The sequence below is a fragment of the Homarus americanus genome, unplaced genomic scaffold (assembly GCF_018991925.1).
Source record: "Homarus americanus isolate GMGI-L3 unplaced genomic scaffold, GMGI_Hamer_2.0 scaffold30535, whole genome shotgun sequence".
In the NCBI taxonomy this organism is placed as follows: Eukaryota; Metazoa; Arthropoda; class Malacostraca; order Decapoda; family Nephropidae; genus Homarus; species Homarus americanus.
Window position 1 is genome coordinate 5,799,211 of NW_024732440.1, and position 19,810 is coordinate 5,819,020.

At 37.0% G+C, this 19,810-nt stretch overlaps 1 protein-coding gene across 5 annotated transcripts in view; it reads right to left on the bottom strand.

Moving 5' to 3' along the window:
* LOC121868786 (vacuolar protein sorting-associated protein 13D-like) overlaps positions 1–19,810 on the bottom strand; it is a 226,289-nt gene that overhangs the window by 189,122 nt on the left and 17,357 nt on the right. For all 5 annotated transcript variants that reach the window (XM_042369702.1, XM_042369700.1, XM_042369703.1 and 2 more), the window contains exons 4-8: positions 19,581–19,763; positions 18,262–18,386; positions 14,349–14,466; positions 5,569–6,524; positions 4,912–5,026 (exon numbers count right to left, since the gene is read on the bottom strand). In XM_042369702.1, coding sequence (XP_042225636.1) covers positions 4,912–5,026; positions 5,569–6,524; positions 14,349–14,466; positions 18,262–18,386; positions 19,581–19,763 — 1,497 coding nt within the window. The remainder of the gene's footprint in view (positions 1–4,911; positions 5,027–5,568; positions 6,525–14,348; positions 14,467–18,261; positions 18,387–19,580; positions 19,764–19,810) is intronic.

Sequence of the window (19,810 nt, forward strand, 5' to 3'; positions counted from 1 at the left end):
AAACTGTAAGCCTAAAACCCTGGCTGGGCAGATAGTGATTAATTTGAAGATAAACATGCTATAATTTGCAATAGATATAAAAATTTTAGTACCGTAATCATTCAGTACATGTACACTACAGGTTTGCACTTAGGTCATTTATTTCTTTTACATTTCTTTTAGTATGGTGTGTGAATGTAAATGAATGAAAATAAATTTAAAAATTTATGTAAATCTACCCAAAAATACAGTTGAAAAACTTTACATTATAAAATGTCCTACCAACTGTACACTAATGTACTACAATTTTTATCTCTTGTGCGAAATATATGACATTTATATTCAAATTATTCACTGTCTTGCAAGGATTCCAGCAATGCAAAGTATATTCTCCTAACTTTAGTCTGTGATATTATATAAGATAAAAACTTAAAGCCTACTGTATAACCACCAAACCCTTGTTGGGAGGGGGAGGGAGGGGGAGGAGGGAGGGAGGGAGGGAGGGAGGGAGAGGTGACAGTGACATGTTTGACAGCGCCAAGGGTCTAGTGAAGTATTTATTTGTTTATTTATGTCCTTTAGATAGAGTTTTTGCTTTTTGCTTATAAAATGTCATAGAATTGACCGGGGAGAATATAATTTACATTGCTGGAATTCTTATAAGATAGTGATTAATTTGAATATAAACATGCAATAGTTTGCACTATACAAAAATTTTAGTAATCATTTTGTACATTATTTTGATTACATGTACAGTACAGCTTTGCCCTTAGGACAGTGTGTGCATGTAAACGAGTTTCAATAAATGAATAAAGTTACATATATCGAGCCAAAAATAATAGTTGAAAAACTTTATGTAGACAGAGCTTGGATGGCTTCATTTTAGAATGACCAATAATTTTAATATAAAAAATGCAAAAATATTCAAGAACATAACCTTCTTTATATTTACTCCACTGGAAACGAATGTAAACATAGAACAGATTACTGTATTGGCGGACTAGCCGATCATCTGATCAGTTGATGCTCACAACAAAACATGTTTGTCGTAAGGATTTCATTTATGGAAGTTTTGTTCATTAACGGAATTGAAGATCCTTATGGGAGCTAATTCGTTGACCGAAATTTCGTCAATCGAACCGTTCGTTAACCGAGGGACCACTGTATAACTAATATTTGATCATTTGATCGCTAACATGAAATATGATAGGTACACAATCACTTCAGTTATTGGAGTGGACTATTTACTAGAATTTGTTCATAAAAGTTGAATCATTTATCTATTACAGTGAACCCTCACTTTACGCGGTCAATTGAACCCACGGAGGCCCTAAAGCGAGAAACGAGTAAAGTGAACAACATAACATATGGGATTAAATGAAATAGAGACCTGCTGACCCCCAAACTCCACTTTTTCCAACACAATACCTATGTTCTAGTAAAAATAACATCTTAATTTTATGATGGTACATGCACACAATTAATACTTAAGAGAAATAGAGAAATACAGTCGCCAAGCTAATGTCCATTCAAATAATGGACTCAACTCCCTCCCCCTCTTCTCACACTACACTCGCTGGCTCTTCCCTCTCTGAGAAATTTTTGGGGGAAAACCACTAGATTTTAAGGTATAGTAATAAATAATACCTCAAACTAAAGTTAGGATAATATAATTGACATTGCTGGACTCCTTGTAAGACCAGGAATATTTTGAATATAAATGTCATATATTTTGCACAAAAGATAACATATTTACTCAGAGTAAACAAAATACTTACATTAGATCTAAAACTTGTATGTCTAATGCAAAATCTATGATGTTTATATTCAAAATGATCATCAAATTGTAAGAATTCCAGCATTGTAAATTATATTCTGGCCGGGTAATTTGTATGAATTTTATGAGCTAAAACAAATATCTTCAGTTAATAAAAAAAAAAAATATTCTTCACGACACTATTTGTCAATCAAAGTACCCCACCTTGCCTCCCACCCTCTTCCAACCGCGCCAGATGGTCGGTCGGTCCCTCCCTACCAGAGAAATGTGTGGGAGAAACCAGAATATTTACCTTTTTAGTAATAAATAATACCTCAGACTAAAGTTAGGGTAATATAATTGACATTGCTGGATTCCTTGTAAGACCAGGAATATTTTGAATATAAATGTCATATATTTTGCACAAAAGATAACATATTTACTCAGAGTAAACAAAATACTTACATTAGATCTAAAACTTGTATGTCTAATGCAAAATCTATGATGTTTATATTCAAAATGATCATCAAATTGTAAGAATTCCAGCAATGTAAATTATATTCTGGCCGGGTAATTTGTATGAATTTTATGAGCTAAAACAAATATCTTCAATAAATAAACAAAATATACTTACCGAAATACTATCTGTCAATCAAAATACCCCACCTCCCCACCTCTTCCCACCTGCTCCCTGGGTCCCTCCCTCCCTCCCTACCCCTCACCCCCACCTTCCCTCCCTACCAGAGAAATGATTGGGTTATAACAGTATATTTACATTTTTAGTAATAAATAATACCTCAGACTAAAGTTAGGATAATATAATTGACATTGCTGGATTCCTTGCAAGACCAGGAATATTTTGAATATACACTTCATATATTTTGCACAAAAGATAACATATTTGCTCTGAGTAAACAAAATACTTGCATTAGATCTAAAATTTGTATGCCTAATGCAAAATCTATGATGCTTATATTCAAAATGATCATCAAATTGTAAGAATTCCAGCAATGTAAATTATATTCTGGCCGGATAATTTGTATGAATTTTATGAGCTAAATAAAAAAATTTTACTTCACCCGCGTATATGAGTAGATGCACCGCGTAAAGTGGGAATTCCGGTTCTGGCAGGGTACCGCGTAAATGTAGATACACGTAAAGTGAAACCGCGTAAAGCGAGGGTTCACTGTATATAGTACATCATTAATTTATGGTAAGATTGCTGTCAAAACAACAATATTTTGGAGTTAACTGAATTCACATAAAATTCCAGGCTTATTTGTAAAATTCCCTAGCTTTTCCAGGTTTTCCAGCCCCAAATAATATTCCTTACCTTTTCCAGTTTTTCCAAACCAGTAGACACCCTGAATCTTTACAAAATAATGGTAAGCAGAACATTTTCTCACCTTGCCCAATAAAAAAGTCAGTAACTTTAAAGTTTCAATTAAAGTCTTCAGCTAATATTACCATAGCTAAGTTGGTGAAGGATACTGGCATCAGTGCTGAGTTTATTATCAACTGGATACTGTAGAAAGATATCTCCAACTTAAAAACCATCAATTCTTTCTTGCAACCTCCTTCATCATCATCATTTCACATATACCTGTACAAGAATACACAATCATATACACCCACCTCTAGGTTTACGCTGGAGTTACGTTCTTGAAAATCACCGCTTAATTAAAAAACGTGAAATTACACATAATTTTCCCATAAGAATACATGTAAATGGTACAGGTTAGGGGAACCATCATATACCGAACATGGTACGAACAGTGCTCTGACTTAAACCAAACACACGGCCAACCTCTGACACACATTCTCCTCTCTGAAGGCAGGTGATCACATTTAATTTCACGTCCATTGCGATTGTTTTTTGTGCCTTTTTAGCTTTAGGCGCCCCAGAGGAGGCAGATGGACGTTTTTCAGACATGCTCAATGGGGACAACAGCGTTTAACACTAAAAGAGTATGTGATAAATACACAATGCAAATGAAAGCATAGAGAAAAATTAGTGCTGGTGTGAACTGAGATAGCGATACGCGGGTAGCTTGCTGGACGTCGTCACAGTTGTTGTACAGAACACTTCATCATCATCATTATCTTCATCATTAGTGGTAATAATTTTTATTATTACATTATTAAAAGAATTATTATTAAAGTAATATTAAAATTTTTGATGTTGATATGACTGTGACTTTATAGTGATAACTTACAAGCACCTCACAAGTGACTCCACTGCCAGGCGACCAGGTATTTGCGGCAAATTTATACTGTCTTGAGCAGGTTATTTCAAAAATAGGTGCATGTAAATTAGCTTTTGGTATTAATTGAACAACTGTGTTATTCCAAAAATGCTTAAATCAAAAGCGCGTAAAACGTGAGTTACCTGTATATGGTACAGTATGTGAAACAGACTTATGATAAGGAAACTACAATTAGTCACTCAAGCTACAGAATGCCAAAACAATTTCAAGGTCCCCAACTTATGCATGGATTTCAATTTCAAGATGAAATATGATAATTACACAATCAATTTCATGAGACAGTTCTTTACATTCTGAAACAAGGCCTTCAAAAAAGAAAAAAAAAGAAGACATAGCTCTGTTGTGACAACCTGGACTTCCATCCCAAGAGAATTAAGCTCAATCATACGATCATGCAGGGTTGGAAAGGTTCATACAAGATCACGGCCCTGATCTAACCTAGTCCTTCACAGCTGATGGTTACCACTCTACAAATTACATGGAATGCTGTAAATGTCAAGGGTTTCTTTATCCTTCACAAGACAAACCTCATAATCTTCACTTCTCCTTAAGTTAACTCTCAGAAATCCACTAGGACTGTTACAGTACAGTATTGATAAACAGCAACATTGAGAGTGCAATTTATAAGGAAATGCAGATTGAGTGTATATTTAAGTTTTTCTAAGGGTTACATTACTAGTTCTCATCCAAGAGACTTTTGTAATTCTAACCACAATAGTATAGTATCATTTAGTCCAATAAAAAGAGATCAACACATGGAGTGGACTAAAGATAAATACCTATGACATATGGTGACATGCCATATGAGATACTGGATAATGGGTAAATTCAAGTTAAACTTAAAGCCATACACTCTTTAAAGTTGTAGCTTCAAAATATCATTATCAATGATGAATAAGTTACTCTTACCTTATCTCTTAAGCTTAAAGAGCCCAGTTCAATATTAAATTTGTAGGACTTGCTTCTTGGTCGTGATTCTAATGCCATTTTCACATTTGCAAATTCCAGTTGAAACAGTTCACTTCTGAAATATATATAATCTTGTGACAAATTTGTTACTTAGCATTTCTTCAAAAATAAATCTAACAACAGCAATACATGCAATGTGTAAGAAGGTAAGAAAAAATTTCTAGGATGAAAAAATGTAACTGGAAAAAACGACAGCATGAAGAATTTTAGGAAATAAAAGGGAGATTCAGCATTAAGTCGATAGCTGAGGGCCTTAGGCAGAGCAAGATTCCATAATAGTGACTTAGAAGTCACAACTGCTTCAAATATTACTTTTTCTAGATACCCAGTGCAAAGTTAGGGGTGTGTCTTCTACAGCGGTGCTTCAAATCATGCCAGGAAATACAGTAAACAGTACTCAGTGCATATTGATAACCCTGATCATGCGTATACTGTATGTGTGAAATACTAAATTCTCTAAGGTTATTATATTTCTATAATATTTAGATTTTCAAGATTGTAAAAACACAACAATGAAACCATTAACTTTAACTAAAATTCATATGGAAGTCTTATTAGACATTATTACAATTACTAATGTTATTTTAAATTACTCACTTTACTTCCTTTTCCTCCATGCTAGTCCCAGATACAGATGGCTTGATGGATGAAAGTGAAAAAGAGCTTTGTTTGAGTGTAAAGCTCAGTTGGCAGAAGACTGCATCTCTCTTCATAAAGGTGTTGTTTTCTACAGTGTCTGATAACACATACAAAATCTCTTCTTCCAAAGAACCTTTGGATTGTTTCTCTGACTCGGGTGAAAGCTGGGATTTGGGAATGGGTTGATGTTCTGTAGGAGGACTATGTTCCTGTTCATCATCCTGTGGTGACACAGGGGCAACACCTGCATCTGAGGCATACCAGCCTCCCCAAGCTGGAAACCATCGTTGAAGAATACCTTCTCCACTTTGTATTGGAGATGATGGCTCCATGGGGATCGTCAGTGGAGGAGTAGGAGGTCTTGTCTTCTGTAATAATTCAAGGTCCTTTATAACGCTTTCTATGGCTATTTCACGCAAAGAATGAAGTTCATCAAAATTAAGTTCTTGTTCAATTTGAAGTTTAAGTGCTTTGCAGTCTGTTGACACTGTAGCAGGATTCACAAGATGTTCACCATAAATTTCCACATACTTAACAATATCTCTGGCTCTCTGTAGTGCAGAAGACCAATTCCGACCACTATACTTTTTATGAATCTTATCTAAGTGACACTGAATTGGATACTGCCACCATTCATAAGGATTCTCTTTAACTGAGCAACTTGGTCTCCATTTTCGATAATGGCGAGCTTTTTCTAGTCTATCATATTCTTTATTCCACTTTACCACTTGTTGGTACTGAGAATCACTGAGGCTGAGAGGGAACTTTTCCAATTTAAGGTCACATGTTATACGAGGGGATGATCGAGATCGAAGCGGCGCTTCACTCAAGTTACGCTTTACACAAGCAGTAGCACTTACAGGTTGAAGTAAATACTCATGATCACGTTTACCAATTGCAGACAGCATGAGAACCTGTTGAAGAAGAGAAGAAAAATTATTTACACCTCTTCTAAACAGCAAATCTAAAACCACTTGATGAACTACCAGATCCCTTTATGACCTGTAAACGTGAAGACCTAACAACTACCAGGTATCTTTATCAGAATCTGAGGTAACTACAAACAAGAATTGTCACAAGACAACAAAGTTTATCTGCAGGGATATTTGAACATAAAACTTCACACGTTTAACAATGACCAGGATGACAACATTCTTGGTATCCATAATGATCCCTGTTATAAGACACTCTACACTTCATGCTGGTGAATTAAAAAAAAAAATCTGCTCATCTATATATAATATGCCTCTACATGGGTGAAGCGCCAAATTAAAAAAGCTGAGAAAACGTGTTTAAAGTTTTTCGAAGTTCAAACAACCATAACTTTTTTGTTTTTAAGCTAGAGGGTTCACATTTTTTATCATGCAGCTCAATCCCTCTCCAAGCAAACTGTGAAAACTGAAAGTTAGTACTGTGAATAGTTATTATTTTATCGTGAGTTGAATGAGAATAACTACCCGTCATGTACAGTTGTTTGAGCTTCAAACCAACAATAATCGTGTTTTTCTGCAAAATTTTCTTATTATTGTGGGCTAATATATATATATATATATATATATATACATATATATATATATATATATATATATATATATATATATATATATATATATATATATATATATATATATATATATATATATATATATATATATATATATATATATATATATATATATATATATATATATATATATATATATATATATATATATATATATATATACATACATACATACATATATGCTGATAACCACAAGGAAAGAAGAAAACACGAAGTTCCCAAGCGCTTTCGCGTACCTGTAATTCACATCTTCAGGGGTGAGTACAGACTGTACTCACTGATGGTCAAATTGCAGATAGGAGTTTATCAGCCCAAACAAACTCCAGACATATATTATATAAGCCTGCAGTTACCATTCATATGTAATAAATATATCCCCGTATTATGAATACCAGATTTATTACCGCAGTTTATTAGTGTATTGACGGTAACCAGTAGGAAGCCATGTGTTTTGTTTACGGTGAAGGTGCCTCTCCCACACCATCTGCAGGACAGTTCCATGCATTTGTAATGTGTATAAGAATATATTCATACCATTTTGTACTAAATTTGGGTAATATTAATAAATAATAAAAACAGCCGTTTGACATTAGGCCCAAACAGTGATAGTAGCTGTGGTAGTGACAATGCAAATGCAATACTTCTGTCATGTCAGCTGATCTAGTGCACAGGTAGTGGGATGTAAATGAGCCCTGTGCTGGCTAATTCAAAGCGAGCATGCCCGGTACCGGTTACTATTAGTAATGTGTATACTGTAGAAACAGTTGCGGAAATGTGTTCCTGCACCTCGTAGTAACCTGCGTCTCCAAACGGCACCATTGCAGCAGAAGTATCACTATTTATGAATGAATGGGTATTGGTCGTGTAACGGCAGACATGATTGGTGGATTGGTTTGCTTTAAGTCATACTGTATAGGTTGGCCGTTTGGAGACACAGGATATAACAGGGGGTGTAGGAACACATTCCCACAAATGTACATATACAGTCATGCGCCGGTTAACGTCCAACCGCACAACGTCCGATCGCATATAGTGACCCCTCCGTTAACAAACTCAATCCGTTCCAGAAGGTCGTTCGTTAACCGAAAAGTTCGTTAACCGAAACCATTGTTTCAATGGGTTTTTGGGTAATTGGTTCCAGCTCACCGAAAATTTCCTAAATTCAACAAAATGGTAGAAAAGTTCACTTACTTTGAGGTGTGTATGTAGAAGGCTCTGGATGATGATGATGATGATGGGATTTAGAATGGGGGTGGAGAAGGAAGAAGAGAAGGCATTGGGGTGGAAGAGAAGTCACCCCATGGCGCCATTTCACCCAAAATTTTAGCTCTCTTGGTGTAATTCAAGATTATTTTCTTTAAATCAACACTGCACTGCATTATATATTGTCAATATGTAAAATATATTTCAAAATGATCAATAATTTGCTTGGAAACACAGAAAAAAGCATTTAGTTGAAGAGAGTCTCAAGCAAGATGTTACCTCCAGTGAAAACAGAGAGAGACTAACTCCTGTTTGCTGTGTTAAGAGGCTGGATGCCGAGCATTAAACTAGTCACTTTACCTTCAATTATGTTCAATAATTGTTAAAATAACTAAAAAATTGAATATTAAACTTTTAAAATTATTGAATCGTATAAACTTCTTGATATTTACTAAAATAGTAAGGAATTTAAGCCCTAGAACCGATTAATGTATTGGCGGACTGATACTAAAGCTGGTTGCCCGGTCAGTGCAAGCGAAAACATGTTGAGGTCGGTTCGTAAGAACTTCGTTAACCGAATTTTTTTTCGTTAACCAAATTGAAGATCCTTATGGAAGGCAGTTCGTTAATCGAAATTACGTTAACCGAGGTGTTCGTTAAACGAGGGGTCACTGTACGTCCGTGCCCCCCCCCCCAAGAAAAACACTTCCGTGACGCCTGCTGGACCACCACTCCACGACCCTCTGACGGAGACACGATGATCCTTCCCATACTGGCCAGATATTATATGTTAAAGGAATATCCTTCCTTAGGCTTTTTTTAAGCATTTGCCTCCAGGTGTAATGTTAATCTACATCTATTGAGGATAAAATATTTCACCTACAAATTGACAATAACACATTTGCTGTAATCAGACATACAGGGAGTTCTGCTATAACGCGTGTTTTGATAACGCGAATTTGCTCTAACGCGATTTATGAATTCGGAACAATATTTGTATAACGCGAACGCTTGTTTGCTATAACGCGATTTTTGCTTACTATTTCTCCAATTTTGTGGTATTAACTGTGAATATGGTAAAGAAGAATATCTCCAAAAAGCGCTCTGATGATAGAATTCCCGGTGATTATCGTAAAAGAAAGGATATAACACTTGAAGAGAAGCTCAATGTTATCAACCTCAAAATCACCCTTCTCCCCCATCAAGTTACATTCATATTTTTTCAAGGTAAAGTGTTAAATTTACTGTATGATTTCATTATTAGATATGAATGTAACATTTATTTAGACTGTGCTATCCTTTGTGTTAGGCTAAATACTAAATTTTTTCGATTTCGAGTAATCTGCACCTAACCCTATTTTCTCCATAAGCCCTGTTATTTCTATTACGCGATTTTCTATAACACGATATTTTACAAGAACACAATTATCGCGTTATAGCAGAACTACCTGTATCTAGTTGCCTCAACAATTGCAACCCCAGTTGCAATTGGGGTTGCAATTTCAAATTCCGTGTCATTACTAAGGAATAACAAAGTCTCTGGTGCACTGCACTCTAAGATTAAGAGAAAACGGACTCACGCATCCTGAAGCGAGAGAAAACGGACTCCTATGATGGGGGACACAAGCACTTACACGTGCCACTCATACTGACAGACTTGACACTCAGTTACTTGACAAGTTTTACCAACCATTAGTTGTGTACGTTATCTAGTGAATTTAGTCAATATTGTACAGTACAAGTACACTGCAGTACAGTGGTTCCTCGGTTAACAATGTAACAAACCTGTACTGTACATGTACTAAATGATTACGGTACTTAAATTGTTATGTCTATTGCAAATATAGATTGTTTATACAGGTATTCAAATAAATCACTATCTTACAAGAATCCCAGCAATGAAAGTTATATTCACCCAGGTCGTTTGGGTGGCAAATTATGAGAAGAGCTTAGTCACTCTTAAGTAATGATAAATAAACACGCAGGCCTTCAGTGCCAACTGTCAAATCGTATCTCAAATAAATAAACAAACACCAGACACTCTGTCACCTCGCCTCCCCCCCCCTCTTCCCACACTCGCTGGCTACCTCCCTCCTTGTGTTCCCAGACAAAAGATTCGTGATATCTTTATGCTGTAAGGTGTTTATTTTATATAATATCTCAGACTAAAGTTAGGAGATTATAATTTGCATTGCTGGAATCCTTGCAAGACAGCCAACAATTTGAATATAAACATCATATATTTTGCTCAAGATATAAAAATTGTAGTACATTAGTGTACAATACTGTAGTACATTTTATAATACAGTATTAAGTTTTTCAACTGTAATTTTGGGTAGATTTACATAAATTTCTTCATTTATTTTCATCCATTTACATGCACACACCATACTAAAAGAAACGTAAAAGAAATACTGTAAATGACTTTAGTGCAAAGCTGGAGTGCATACAGTCTGCGCGGAATGTTAAGTCGCGATAGGGCCGACGAACTAAGTTCTCGCAAAAATAAGATCATATGTTGTGAAGCCTGTCCTGGGATGCGAATGTCAAAACGCTTGGTTTGTTGGCAAGTGCTGACATTTGGCAACTGAGAACACGTCACGGCTTGTAGGCAGTGCGCCTCTGGCAGCTGTGAGGGGAAGGTTTTTTGTGCGGGTTCCCGCACCAGGTGGCCATGTTTTGTCTAGTTTAAGGTGCATTAACCCGACATAGTGGCCATCAGAGATGTCCAGGAGGGTTACTACAAGAGACGATATTGCAGCAGTGATTGCATTGTACAAAGCGAACCATGTACTGAGAGAAATATCGGCTCAGACTGGTGTGGCATTACGAGTTGTTCAAAATCTTGTCAAACGTTTCCGTGACCTTGGAGAGGACGAGTTACCAGCTCCATTACCTAAGTCTGGTAGGCCTAAATTATTGTCTCCACGGACACTTAAGGTTATTTCTCGACAAGTTCGGTCCAATCCCTCACTCACAGCACATGAAGTGAAAGAGAGAAACCCCCGTCTTTTGAGTCACGTCTCGTTAAGTTGTGTTCAACAAGCCCTGCACGGTGACCTGGGATTTAAGAGCTTTCGTGCCTGCCGTAAACCTCTGTTGACAAAGAGACAGAAGGAAAATAGAGTGAAATTTTGCAAGAAATATGAAGTGTGGGATTTAGAGACATGGAGGAGTGTATTATGGTCGGATGAGGCTACGTTTTCTGTGACTGGGAGTAATGGAGGGAGGGTGTACCGCCCCCCCACTCAGACGCGCACCTCCCACAGTACACAGTGAAGACTGTTAAGCACCCTGCCTCGCTTATGGTTTGGGCTTCCTTTACGTATTATGGTGTTGGTGAACTAGTAATCCTCCCTAAGAACCAGATGAAGAATCAGTACAACTATCTTGAACTGCTCAGTGATTTCTTACCTGAATCATTTGATAAAGCTAAGGCAAGCCTTTTCATGCAGGATGGTGCCCCATGCCACACTGCTAAAAGTGTCATACAGTGGCTCAAAGACTGTGAGGTACCTTTCCTTAATGACTGGCCTGGCAGTAGCCCAGATCTTAACCCAATAGAAAATTTGTGGTCCATTGTTAACTGACACATCATTAATCCCGAAGCTAGAGGCAGCCATCAAGGATACCTGGGCTAACTTGCCACCTGACCTCTTGCAAAACCTTGCTGACAGTGTTCCTCGAAGGCTAAAAGACTGTTTGAAGCGCAGAGGAAACACTACAAAGTATTAATTGAAGTGGTAAGTGTTACTTGACTTTATTTACATAACATAATCATAAATATCAATATTTTTTCAGCACACGAACTAACATTCCGCGCAGACTGTATGTACTAATTTGATTACGGTACTAAAATTGTTATGTCTAGTGCGAATTATAGGTTGTTTATATTTAAATAAATCAACATCTTACAAGAATCCCAGCAATGTAAATTATATTCACCCAGGTCATTTCACTGGCTTTTTATAGGAGAGAAGCTTAGTCACTTAAGAACTGATAAATATACACGCGTTAGACCTGGGCCTGTGTCAACTGTCAAACAACTCCCCTCCCCCCACGCGCCCTCGCTCACTCCCTCCCTCCCTCCCTCTCCCCCATCTGCCCAGCGTTGCTGGAATCCTTGTAAAACAGTGAATAATTTTAATATAAACGTTATGTATTTTGCACAAGAGATAAAAATGAATCACCTGTATCACATTACAGTAGTGATTTAAGAGTAAAAGTGTATATGTTTATATATAGTATTCCACATACACGTAAGTATAAATACAAAGTTTATGTGATGATCGGACAACGTCCATTTCGGTTAACGTCACGTTTCCAAGAACGTATCTAGGACGTTAACCGGCGCATGACTGTGCTGTATAATTACCCGGTATATCCTTTGTACTAACTTAGGTCAATTTAATTAATAATACAGTGATATCCCCATTAGCCAGAATTGGTGCAGAGCACTTATGGGTAACGAGACGACTCTCTCAAAGCCAGAAAAAACCCTCATCCCCAGAATTTTCCGGGTAACGGAAAAATTTTCTCAGAAGTTCCAGAAATTGCCCATTCCATCATCTCTCAAACCCGGAAAAATATCCCACATCCCCAGAGTTTTCCGGGTAACGGAAATTTTTTCTTGGAATTTCCAGAAAATGAGCCTGATTTTCATCTCTCAAACCCCCCAAAAAATCCCCATCCCCGGAATTTTCCGGGTATTGGGATTTTTTTTTCAAAATTTTCCAGAAAATGTGCCCCTCACAAAATCTTTCCCAAAGCCAGAATTTCCCAGAAAATTAAAGCTTTAGGAACGATTTACAGAGAATATTTCAATTCCGGATATCAGAGAGTTCCGCGTTTGTGGGATTCCGGCTAATGAAGACATTACTGTACCAACAAATGATTGATATTAGGTCCATAAAGTGATATTTAATTGTGGTAGTGAGAAACATGACAGCATATAGCCAGCAACTTGGACTTGCAACTTACGCGGGGGTTACGTTCCTGGGACCCCGCGTAAAGCCAAAAAACGCATAAGTCAGAAACGCTCATAAAAATCCCCTAAATCACCCTGAGCACGTTGCCGTCGATGGGGACACTTTTCTGGTTCAAATCTTCCACCCAGATGTTTAATGCCTTCTCCACATTCACCAGAGTTACATCTCTAACCTGGCTAGTCACCTTAGCAGTAATTGAGGCACTTGTAGACACGGTTTCACGAATTTCCCTCTCCCGAATCTTGATGAATCTCACGCTTGATTCGTTCCGCCCGTACCTCCGTGCCACAGCAGCGATCAACATGCCGCCTTTTATTAAGTTTAACACAGCCACTTTTTCTTCCAGGGTCATCACAGAGCATTGTTTTTCACTGGAGGACCAGAGGCAAAGGTTGGCTTGTGCTTGGGCATTATGAACGAGTATGAGAGAGGTTTAAGCGCACTAAATAGACACACATGAGAGGCAGTTGTTACTCCGACGATACACACGAGGCAACTTAGACAGATAGAAGTGCCCAGGTGGGATGGCGGGGTGGTGCGCTTGGCGGGCTATCGTGTGGCGGGCTTGGGACCCATTTTTAAAGTTTTGAGCTTGAAATTGGAAATTGTAGTCTAACCCCAGGGGTAATCCACATATAGTTGAAACCAAGTAAGAAAAATACTCATAAGTTGCGAGTATACTGTATTCCTTGCTAATTATAGGGTGCATCTTATTACTTGTAGCGTTTTATGAGCCAGAAAATACGGTACGTTATAAAAAATGCACGCTTTATTCATTGAACTACCATTCCATTTACATTTTTCACCATTTCACTCACCCTACCTCCAATATTTTTACATTGTAGGCACATTACTGAATCCATAACATTTAACTCTAAGGTCCTCTTCGCCCCCAATTCATTTCACTCTTTTCAGACAAGGTCCAATCATAAAAATACCATATACTCTTATATCATTGAACACACTCATTTCACTCTACATACCGCCAATTCACCGAGAGACTTGTCACTGAAGACATCAGCACTGGTATCCCAGTACAATCCCATGTTGGTAAGTTCAAGTAACTTGTAGGCCATCTTTGAATTTCCCCCATACACAAACCTGCAGAAAAAATAAAATCAATGTACAATATGTCAGACACAAAATTACCAGGTCTATCACTTTTGGTCTATAATCTCCTAATGTAAAAGTGGAGTCTCGATTATTATCAAATCGTAAATTATTATCCAACTGACTTAAAGTGAAATAATTAGTTTGGTTTCAGAGGCTAAGAAATACCCATAAACTGTTCCAAAATTGCTTTAATAAGCACTAAACATCAGACATCATAATACAGTACATAAAATAATGTAATAACACAGACATTGTACAAATAGTATCGTAGTTCTATATTAGATAAACAGCTCATTTCCTTCTCCTAATTTTGTGAGGGCTACGCCAATACACCAACATGGAAGGAGCCAGGTGCCGGTCTGGCTGTTACCACACTATATCAATAAAGAACCAGGATTATTAACCCAGCGCCAAACGAATTAAAAAATATGGGAATTATGTTGAAATTGCATAATGTTGTATTAATGAAGTCGGAGGGGCGTGCTTGGCTCAGGAACAAAGGGACACTCAGTCCACCACCCATCTGCCCTGGCTCCCACAAACAATTCACTTACTACTTTTCATTATTAATATTATAGTTTTATTTTATAGTTATTTTATTTCTTCGTCACATTGGAGCAGTGAGGTGATATAAACAAACATTGCGACAATCGGTGCTTGCCGTGAATTATGAATATTTGACCATGAAATTTAAATAAAGAGGTAGTCATATCTCCATTAGATGGAATCCCTTATTTAACCAAACTCTCTGATAGCCGGAATTGAAATTTTCTTGGAAAATCGTTCCAAAAACCAGAATTTTCTGGAAAATTCCGACTTTGGGAACGATTTTCTGAGAGGCACGTTTTCTGAAAAATTGCAAGGAAAATTTCCCGGTACCCGAAAAAAGCTGGGGATGAGGGAATTTTTTTCTGGGTTTGAAAGATGAAATATTGCATCATTCCAGAAAATTCTAAGGAAGGGGGATTACTTTCTAGGTTCAAGAGATGATATAATGTGAAATTTCTGGTTCTTTGAAGAAGATTTTCCTGGTACCCAGAAAATGATGGGGATGAGGGATTTTTTTCCAGCTTTGGGAGAGTACCCTCTTTACCCAGTAATCTCTCATTCCTTGAAAAGCTCTGCACCAATTGTCTGGCTAACGGAGATATCATAGTAACAGATGTACCTGCAAATTTAAATACAGTAATACCCCGCTTTACGCGGTTTCGCTTTATGCGATTCTACATTTACGCGGTACCTAGCCAGAACCGGACTTTCACTTTACGCGGTGCATCTACTCATATACGCGGGAAGCGGCGCGGGCAGGATGCGCACAAGGTCGCCCAGTCATCAAAACATTACCGAGTTTTCACCCGCCACCCACTACAGCCGGCCCAAGTCAGTGATAGTGATAGTGAGGATATGGACTTATATGGACTTTGAGGGGTTTGACAAAGAGGCCATGCAAGCCTATGTGGTGGATAGAGATACAATTGATACAAGTGATACAGGTGAGGGCCAATAATCTGCCCTCTGCCTTGGAACCAACCCCCCATTCCCGTGTGCCCAGCCATCTTTTCTACTAATGTAAGTGTTAAAAAACCAAATATTATTTATATTTCTCTTAATTATTAATTGTGTGTGCATACCATCATAAAATTAAGATGTTATCTTTACTACAACGTAGGTATTGTGTCTGAAAAAGTGGAGTTTGGGGGTCGGGCCAGTCTCTATTGGAATTAATCCCATATGTTCTATTGTTCACGTTACGCAGTTTTCACTTTCCGCGGTAACCCATGGGTTCAATTGACCGCGTAAATCGGGGTACTACTGTACGCATCTTTGTACTTCACGAATTATCGAAACTCCACTGTTCAGTACCAAAATTTTCTATGGGCTGCCCCTCTATTCACCAGAATTTTTTTTTTTCAAATCTGGAAAATCCAGCATAAGTCCGGACGGTTTGCGTGTCTGTGATGCGGTTGAATGTCTGTGCATGGGTGTCGTGCGGCACGTGTCTCATTGTCTCAGGCCGAGTCCTGCCTGGTTGCCTTTATATGTATAGTATCAGTGTGCTGCACCTCACAACCTACACTTATTTATGTGAACTTTTTTGTAGAGCACACAGTATCTTTAACTGGGATACTAACTGGTTTTAAGAATGGGTTAATATTATATAAGTTCAGTAAATATTTTAAGAAATGTGTAAAATTAGAAAAAATTCTTATGAAAACAACACCAATTGCTTACAGTACAGTGGTCTACCCGGTAATCAGATTTGCTGTAGGCCTAACAAAAGCTAAGACACTGCATATGTAAGAAGACTGGGGGTTGTGGGAGGATTGATTGGGCATTGCCGCATTTGTCAGGTTCATTTATTGATTCAGTATTATATTCTCGTATGATCAGCCTCTTACGGTGGATGGTTCATCATGATTAATATAACATCTTCAATAACAGAGAAAATACAATACACTATGTAATTTATAATTTAACTTGAAAATAAATGGATAAGCTGTATCGGAAGGTCTTCACTCAGGATGTGTTTGTCTGAGAGTTTTCAACAAATCAGCTTACAACAAAGTAACTAACAACATTATTTACAACCTTTGAGTGATACATGATGGCTCAATTTGGCTTCTTGTACACTTAGACAACGTATTAATGCAGATGCTTAATACTCTACACAACAATATTACCTATCAAGTGCTGATAAATAGACTACAATATTTATTAAGTGATAATAAATACACTATAGTACTGTACTAATTTACTAAGTGCTGAAGACAAATGTAGTGGTAAGCTTGAGCGGTGAGGGAACTAGGCTGATCAGTTGTTTCCCGTTTGTAAACAACTGACTCTTGGTGTTGAGTGTGGAATTCTTTTTTCAGGAAAGTTGATTCTTTATGATAATATTTTATCAACCCAGCACCAAATGAACCTAAATGATAAAAAAATTATGACGAGATTGCATAAAGACATGTTAAAGGGATGTTGGAGGAATGAGCTACCAAACCACGCAACCTCCCCTCAAACCAGCTGCTCTCAGATCACTCATCTCCCACACAATATATCCCTACACTTATTTTGTCTAATTTTTATTTTTATAGTACAGTACAGTATACAGTTTTCTCTTTACTCATAAGACAAATTCTGTGGTTACTTACATATAACACTTTACAGTACGTAACAATCATCTTGGTGAAAACAGTTGACAAAAACCAGACTTATGTCTGAATTTCAGCCTATAGACATCCGTTTCATTTTTTTATTATTGATGTAGTGTTTCAATAACTTTGTTGTGCACTTAAAGACCATAGTAGTTGAAGTGCAGCAAAAACATTATAACAACTAATTTTTTCAACAGACAAGATAAGAAATGTCATCTCCTAACACCCCCCCGATTTGCGTTTTTATTCCGGACTTCCGCATTTTTCGGGCTGGGGTCTGCTCAATTATTCTGATTTATCGAGGTTTTACTGTGTGTGTGCGCCACCCATCTCCTTTTCTAACCCCAACGACTGGTGAGAACCCTAAATGCCAAATCCCCTTCTGACATCTTCATTGATTCAATGTAAAAACATAAATACAGTAAGTGTTAACATTCACCAGATGTAAACCAGTAACCACTTTTAATCACTACCTGAAGAATGGCAACCATAAATTTTTGTGTTTGGACAATTGAAACAAAGTACCTGTATAGGCTGGTTATAGAAGGATGTCCGAGTGATTTTCTAAGAATTCAATCTGCAATAGGTTTTATTAGTTCACTGTATTAATATAAAAAAGTAGCGATTTTACCTTGGAATCCAGTGGTCATCTGAACTCTGGAGAGCAAGTGTGTCAATGGTGAGGCCACAAGCAAACACTTGTCCAGCAATACTCTGATCATCCTCATACCTCAAGTGAACATCACGTATTTTTAGCTGAAAATTAATTTTGATTCATAACATATTCAGAGATATTAGCATATACAAAGTTTAAAAACAGTCCTACGTGATTCATGAAACAAAAACAGACTGCCTGGATTAACAAATGAAGATTATTATTAATTAATGATTATTTTAATAGTTATAAATTTAAAAATTTTATTTTATTCATTTGCATTCAAGTATTTCATGTTATATTGTACCTGCACTCATACTCATGAAAAAAAAATGACGTACCAAAAATATTTGCAGATCCTGTCAATCATAACCTTTCCACTCTAACCTGACCCGTAAGCCCCACCCCTCGTCTATAGCTACAAAGGGCTGATTGGTTCCCCTGAGCGTCTTGCATCCTCTCTGAAGTACTAATGCCTTGAAATTATTTGCATTTTGATTATTCAGATAATTATTGAACATTATTTTAGATAATAACAGGTCTGCTTACCAATTGTGAGCACATTTAGTTTGAATTTCCTATGAACCAATCAGCTACTGTATTAACATAGAATAGGGGTGTGGGTTACGGGCTACATTAGCGTGGAAATACTAAAGTCAGGTTGACAAGTTTAATATTCATGTGACTGTGGTCAAGCCACTTGACCATAGGTAACCTCATAATAGCGTCAAAGCCAAAACAGGTAGAAATACCGAGGTCATTAAGTTAGGTAATTTATTTTTTTTACTATGTTAAATGCACACTGAATCTTATATACAGAATGTGAAAAAAAAAATAATAATATCAAAAGGTAAAAAAATAAAATAAAAGGGAATAAACATCCTTAGTGTGTAAAGGTTTCATGCTGAGCGGAGACAGAGGAGGGAAGTCAGCTGTTCTGAACAGTCTCCAGTGTGTTGTGAAACAATGGACAAATTTCATCGTCAAACAGCCAAATGGCAATATGGTATTTTTTTTTATTTAATCTATTGGTTATTTTTATTTATTCCTCAAATTAACTAGTACAGGATAGGTATGTTATTTTAAGAAAACTATGGCTACATGAGAAAAATACACACAAAAGTTTTTCCTTACTACTCCCTGCTGAAATGGGAGGGGAGAGGGGTGCATCTTACATGCCTATGCATCTTTATTAGCTGTAAAATGCAGTACTGTACATAAAGGACCAAAAAAACTATCCCAAGAATAATTTTTCTACTTATAGTAAAAAAGGATCACATAATATATAACTATACCTGAATATTTTCAATAATATTAGTCATGAATGAAGTTCCAAAATTAAGCCATGATGAGTAGGAATTGGCATAGTGAGAGGCCTCATGACAAGCCTCCTGGTTTGCTCTCCATGCAGCCTCCAAACCATCCAGCTGTGCAATTTTGCGAGCCTGTGATGCTGCTTCCTCAGCTTCCTCATCATACTGTCATAAAAAACACACACAAACATTAATCAACAATGTATTACAAC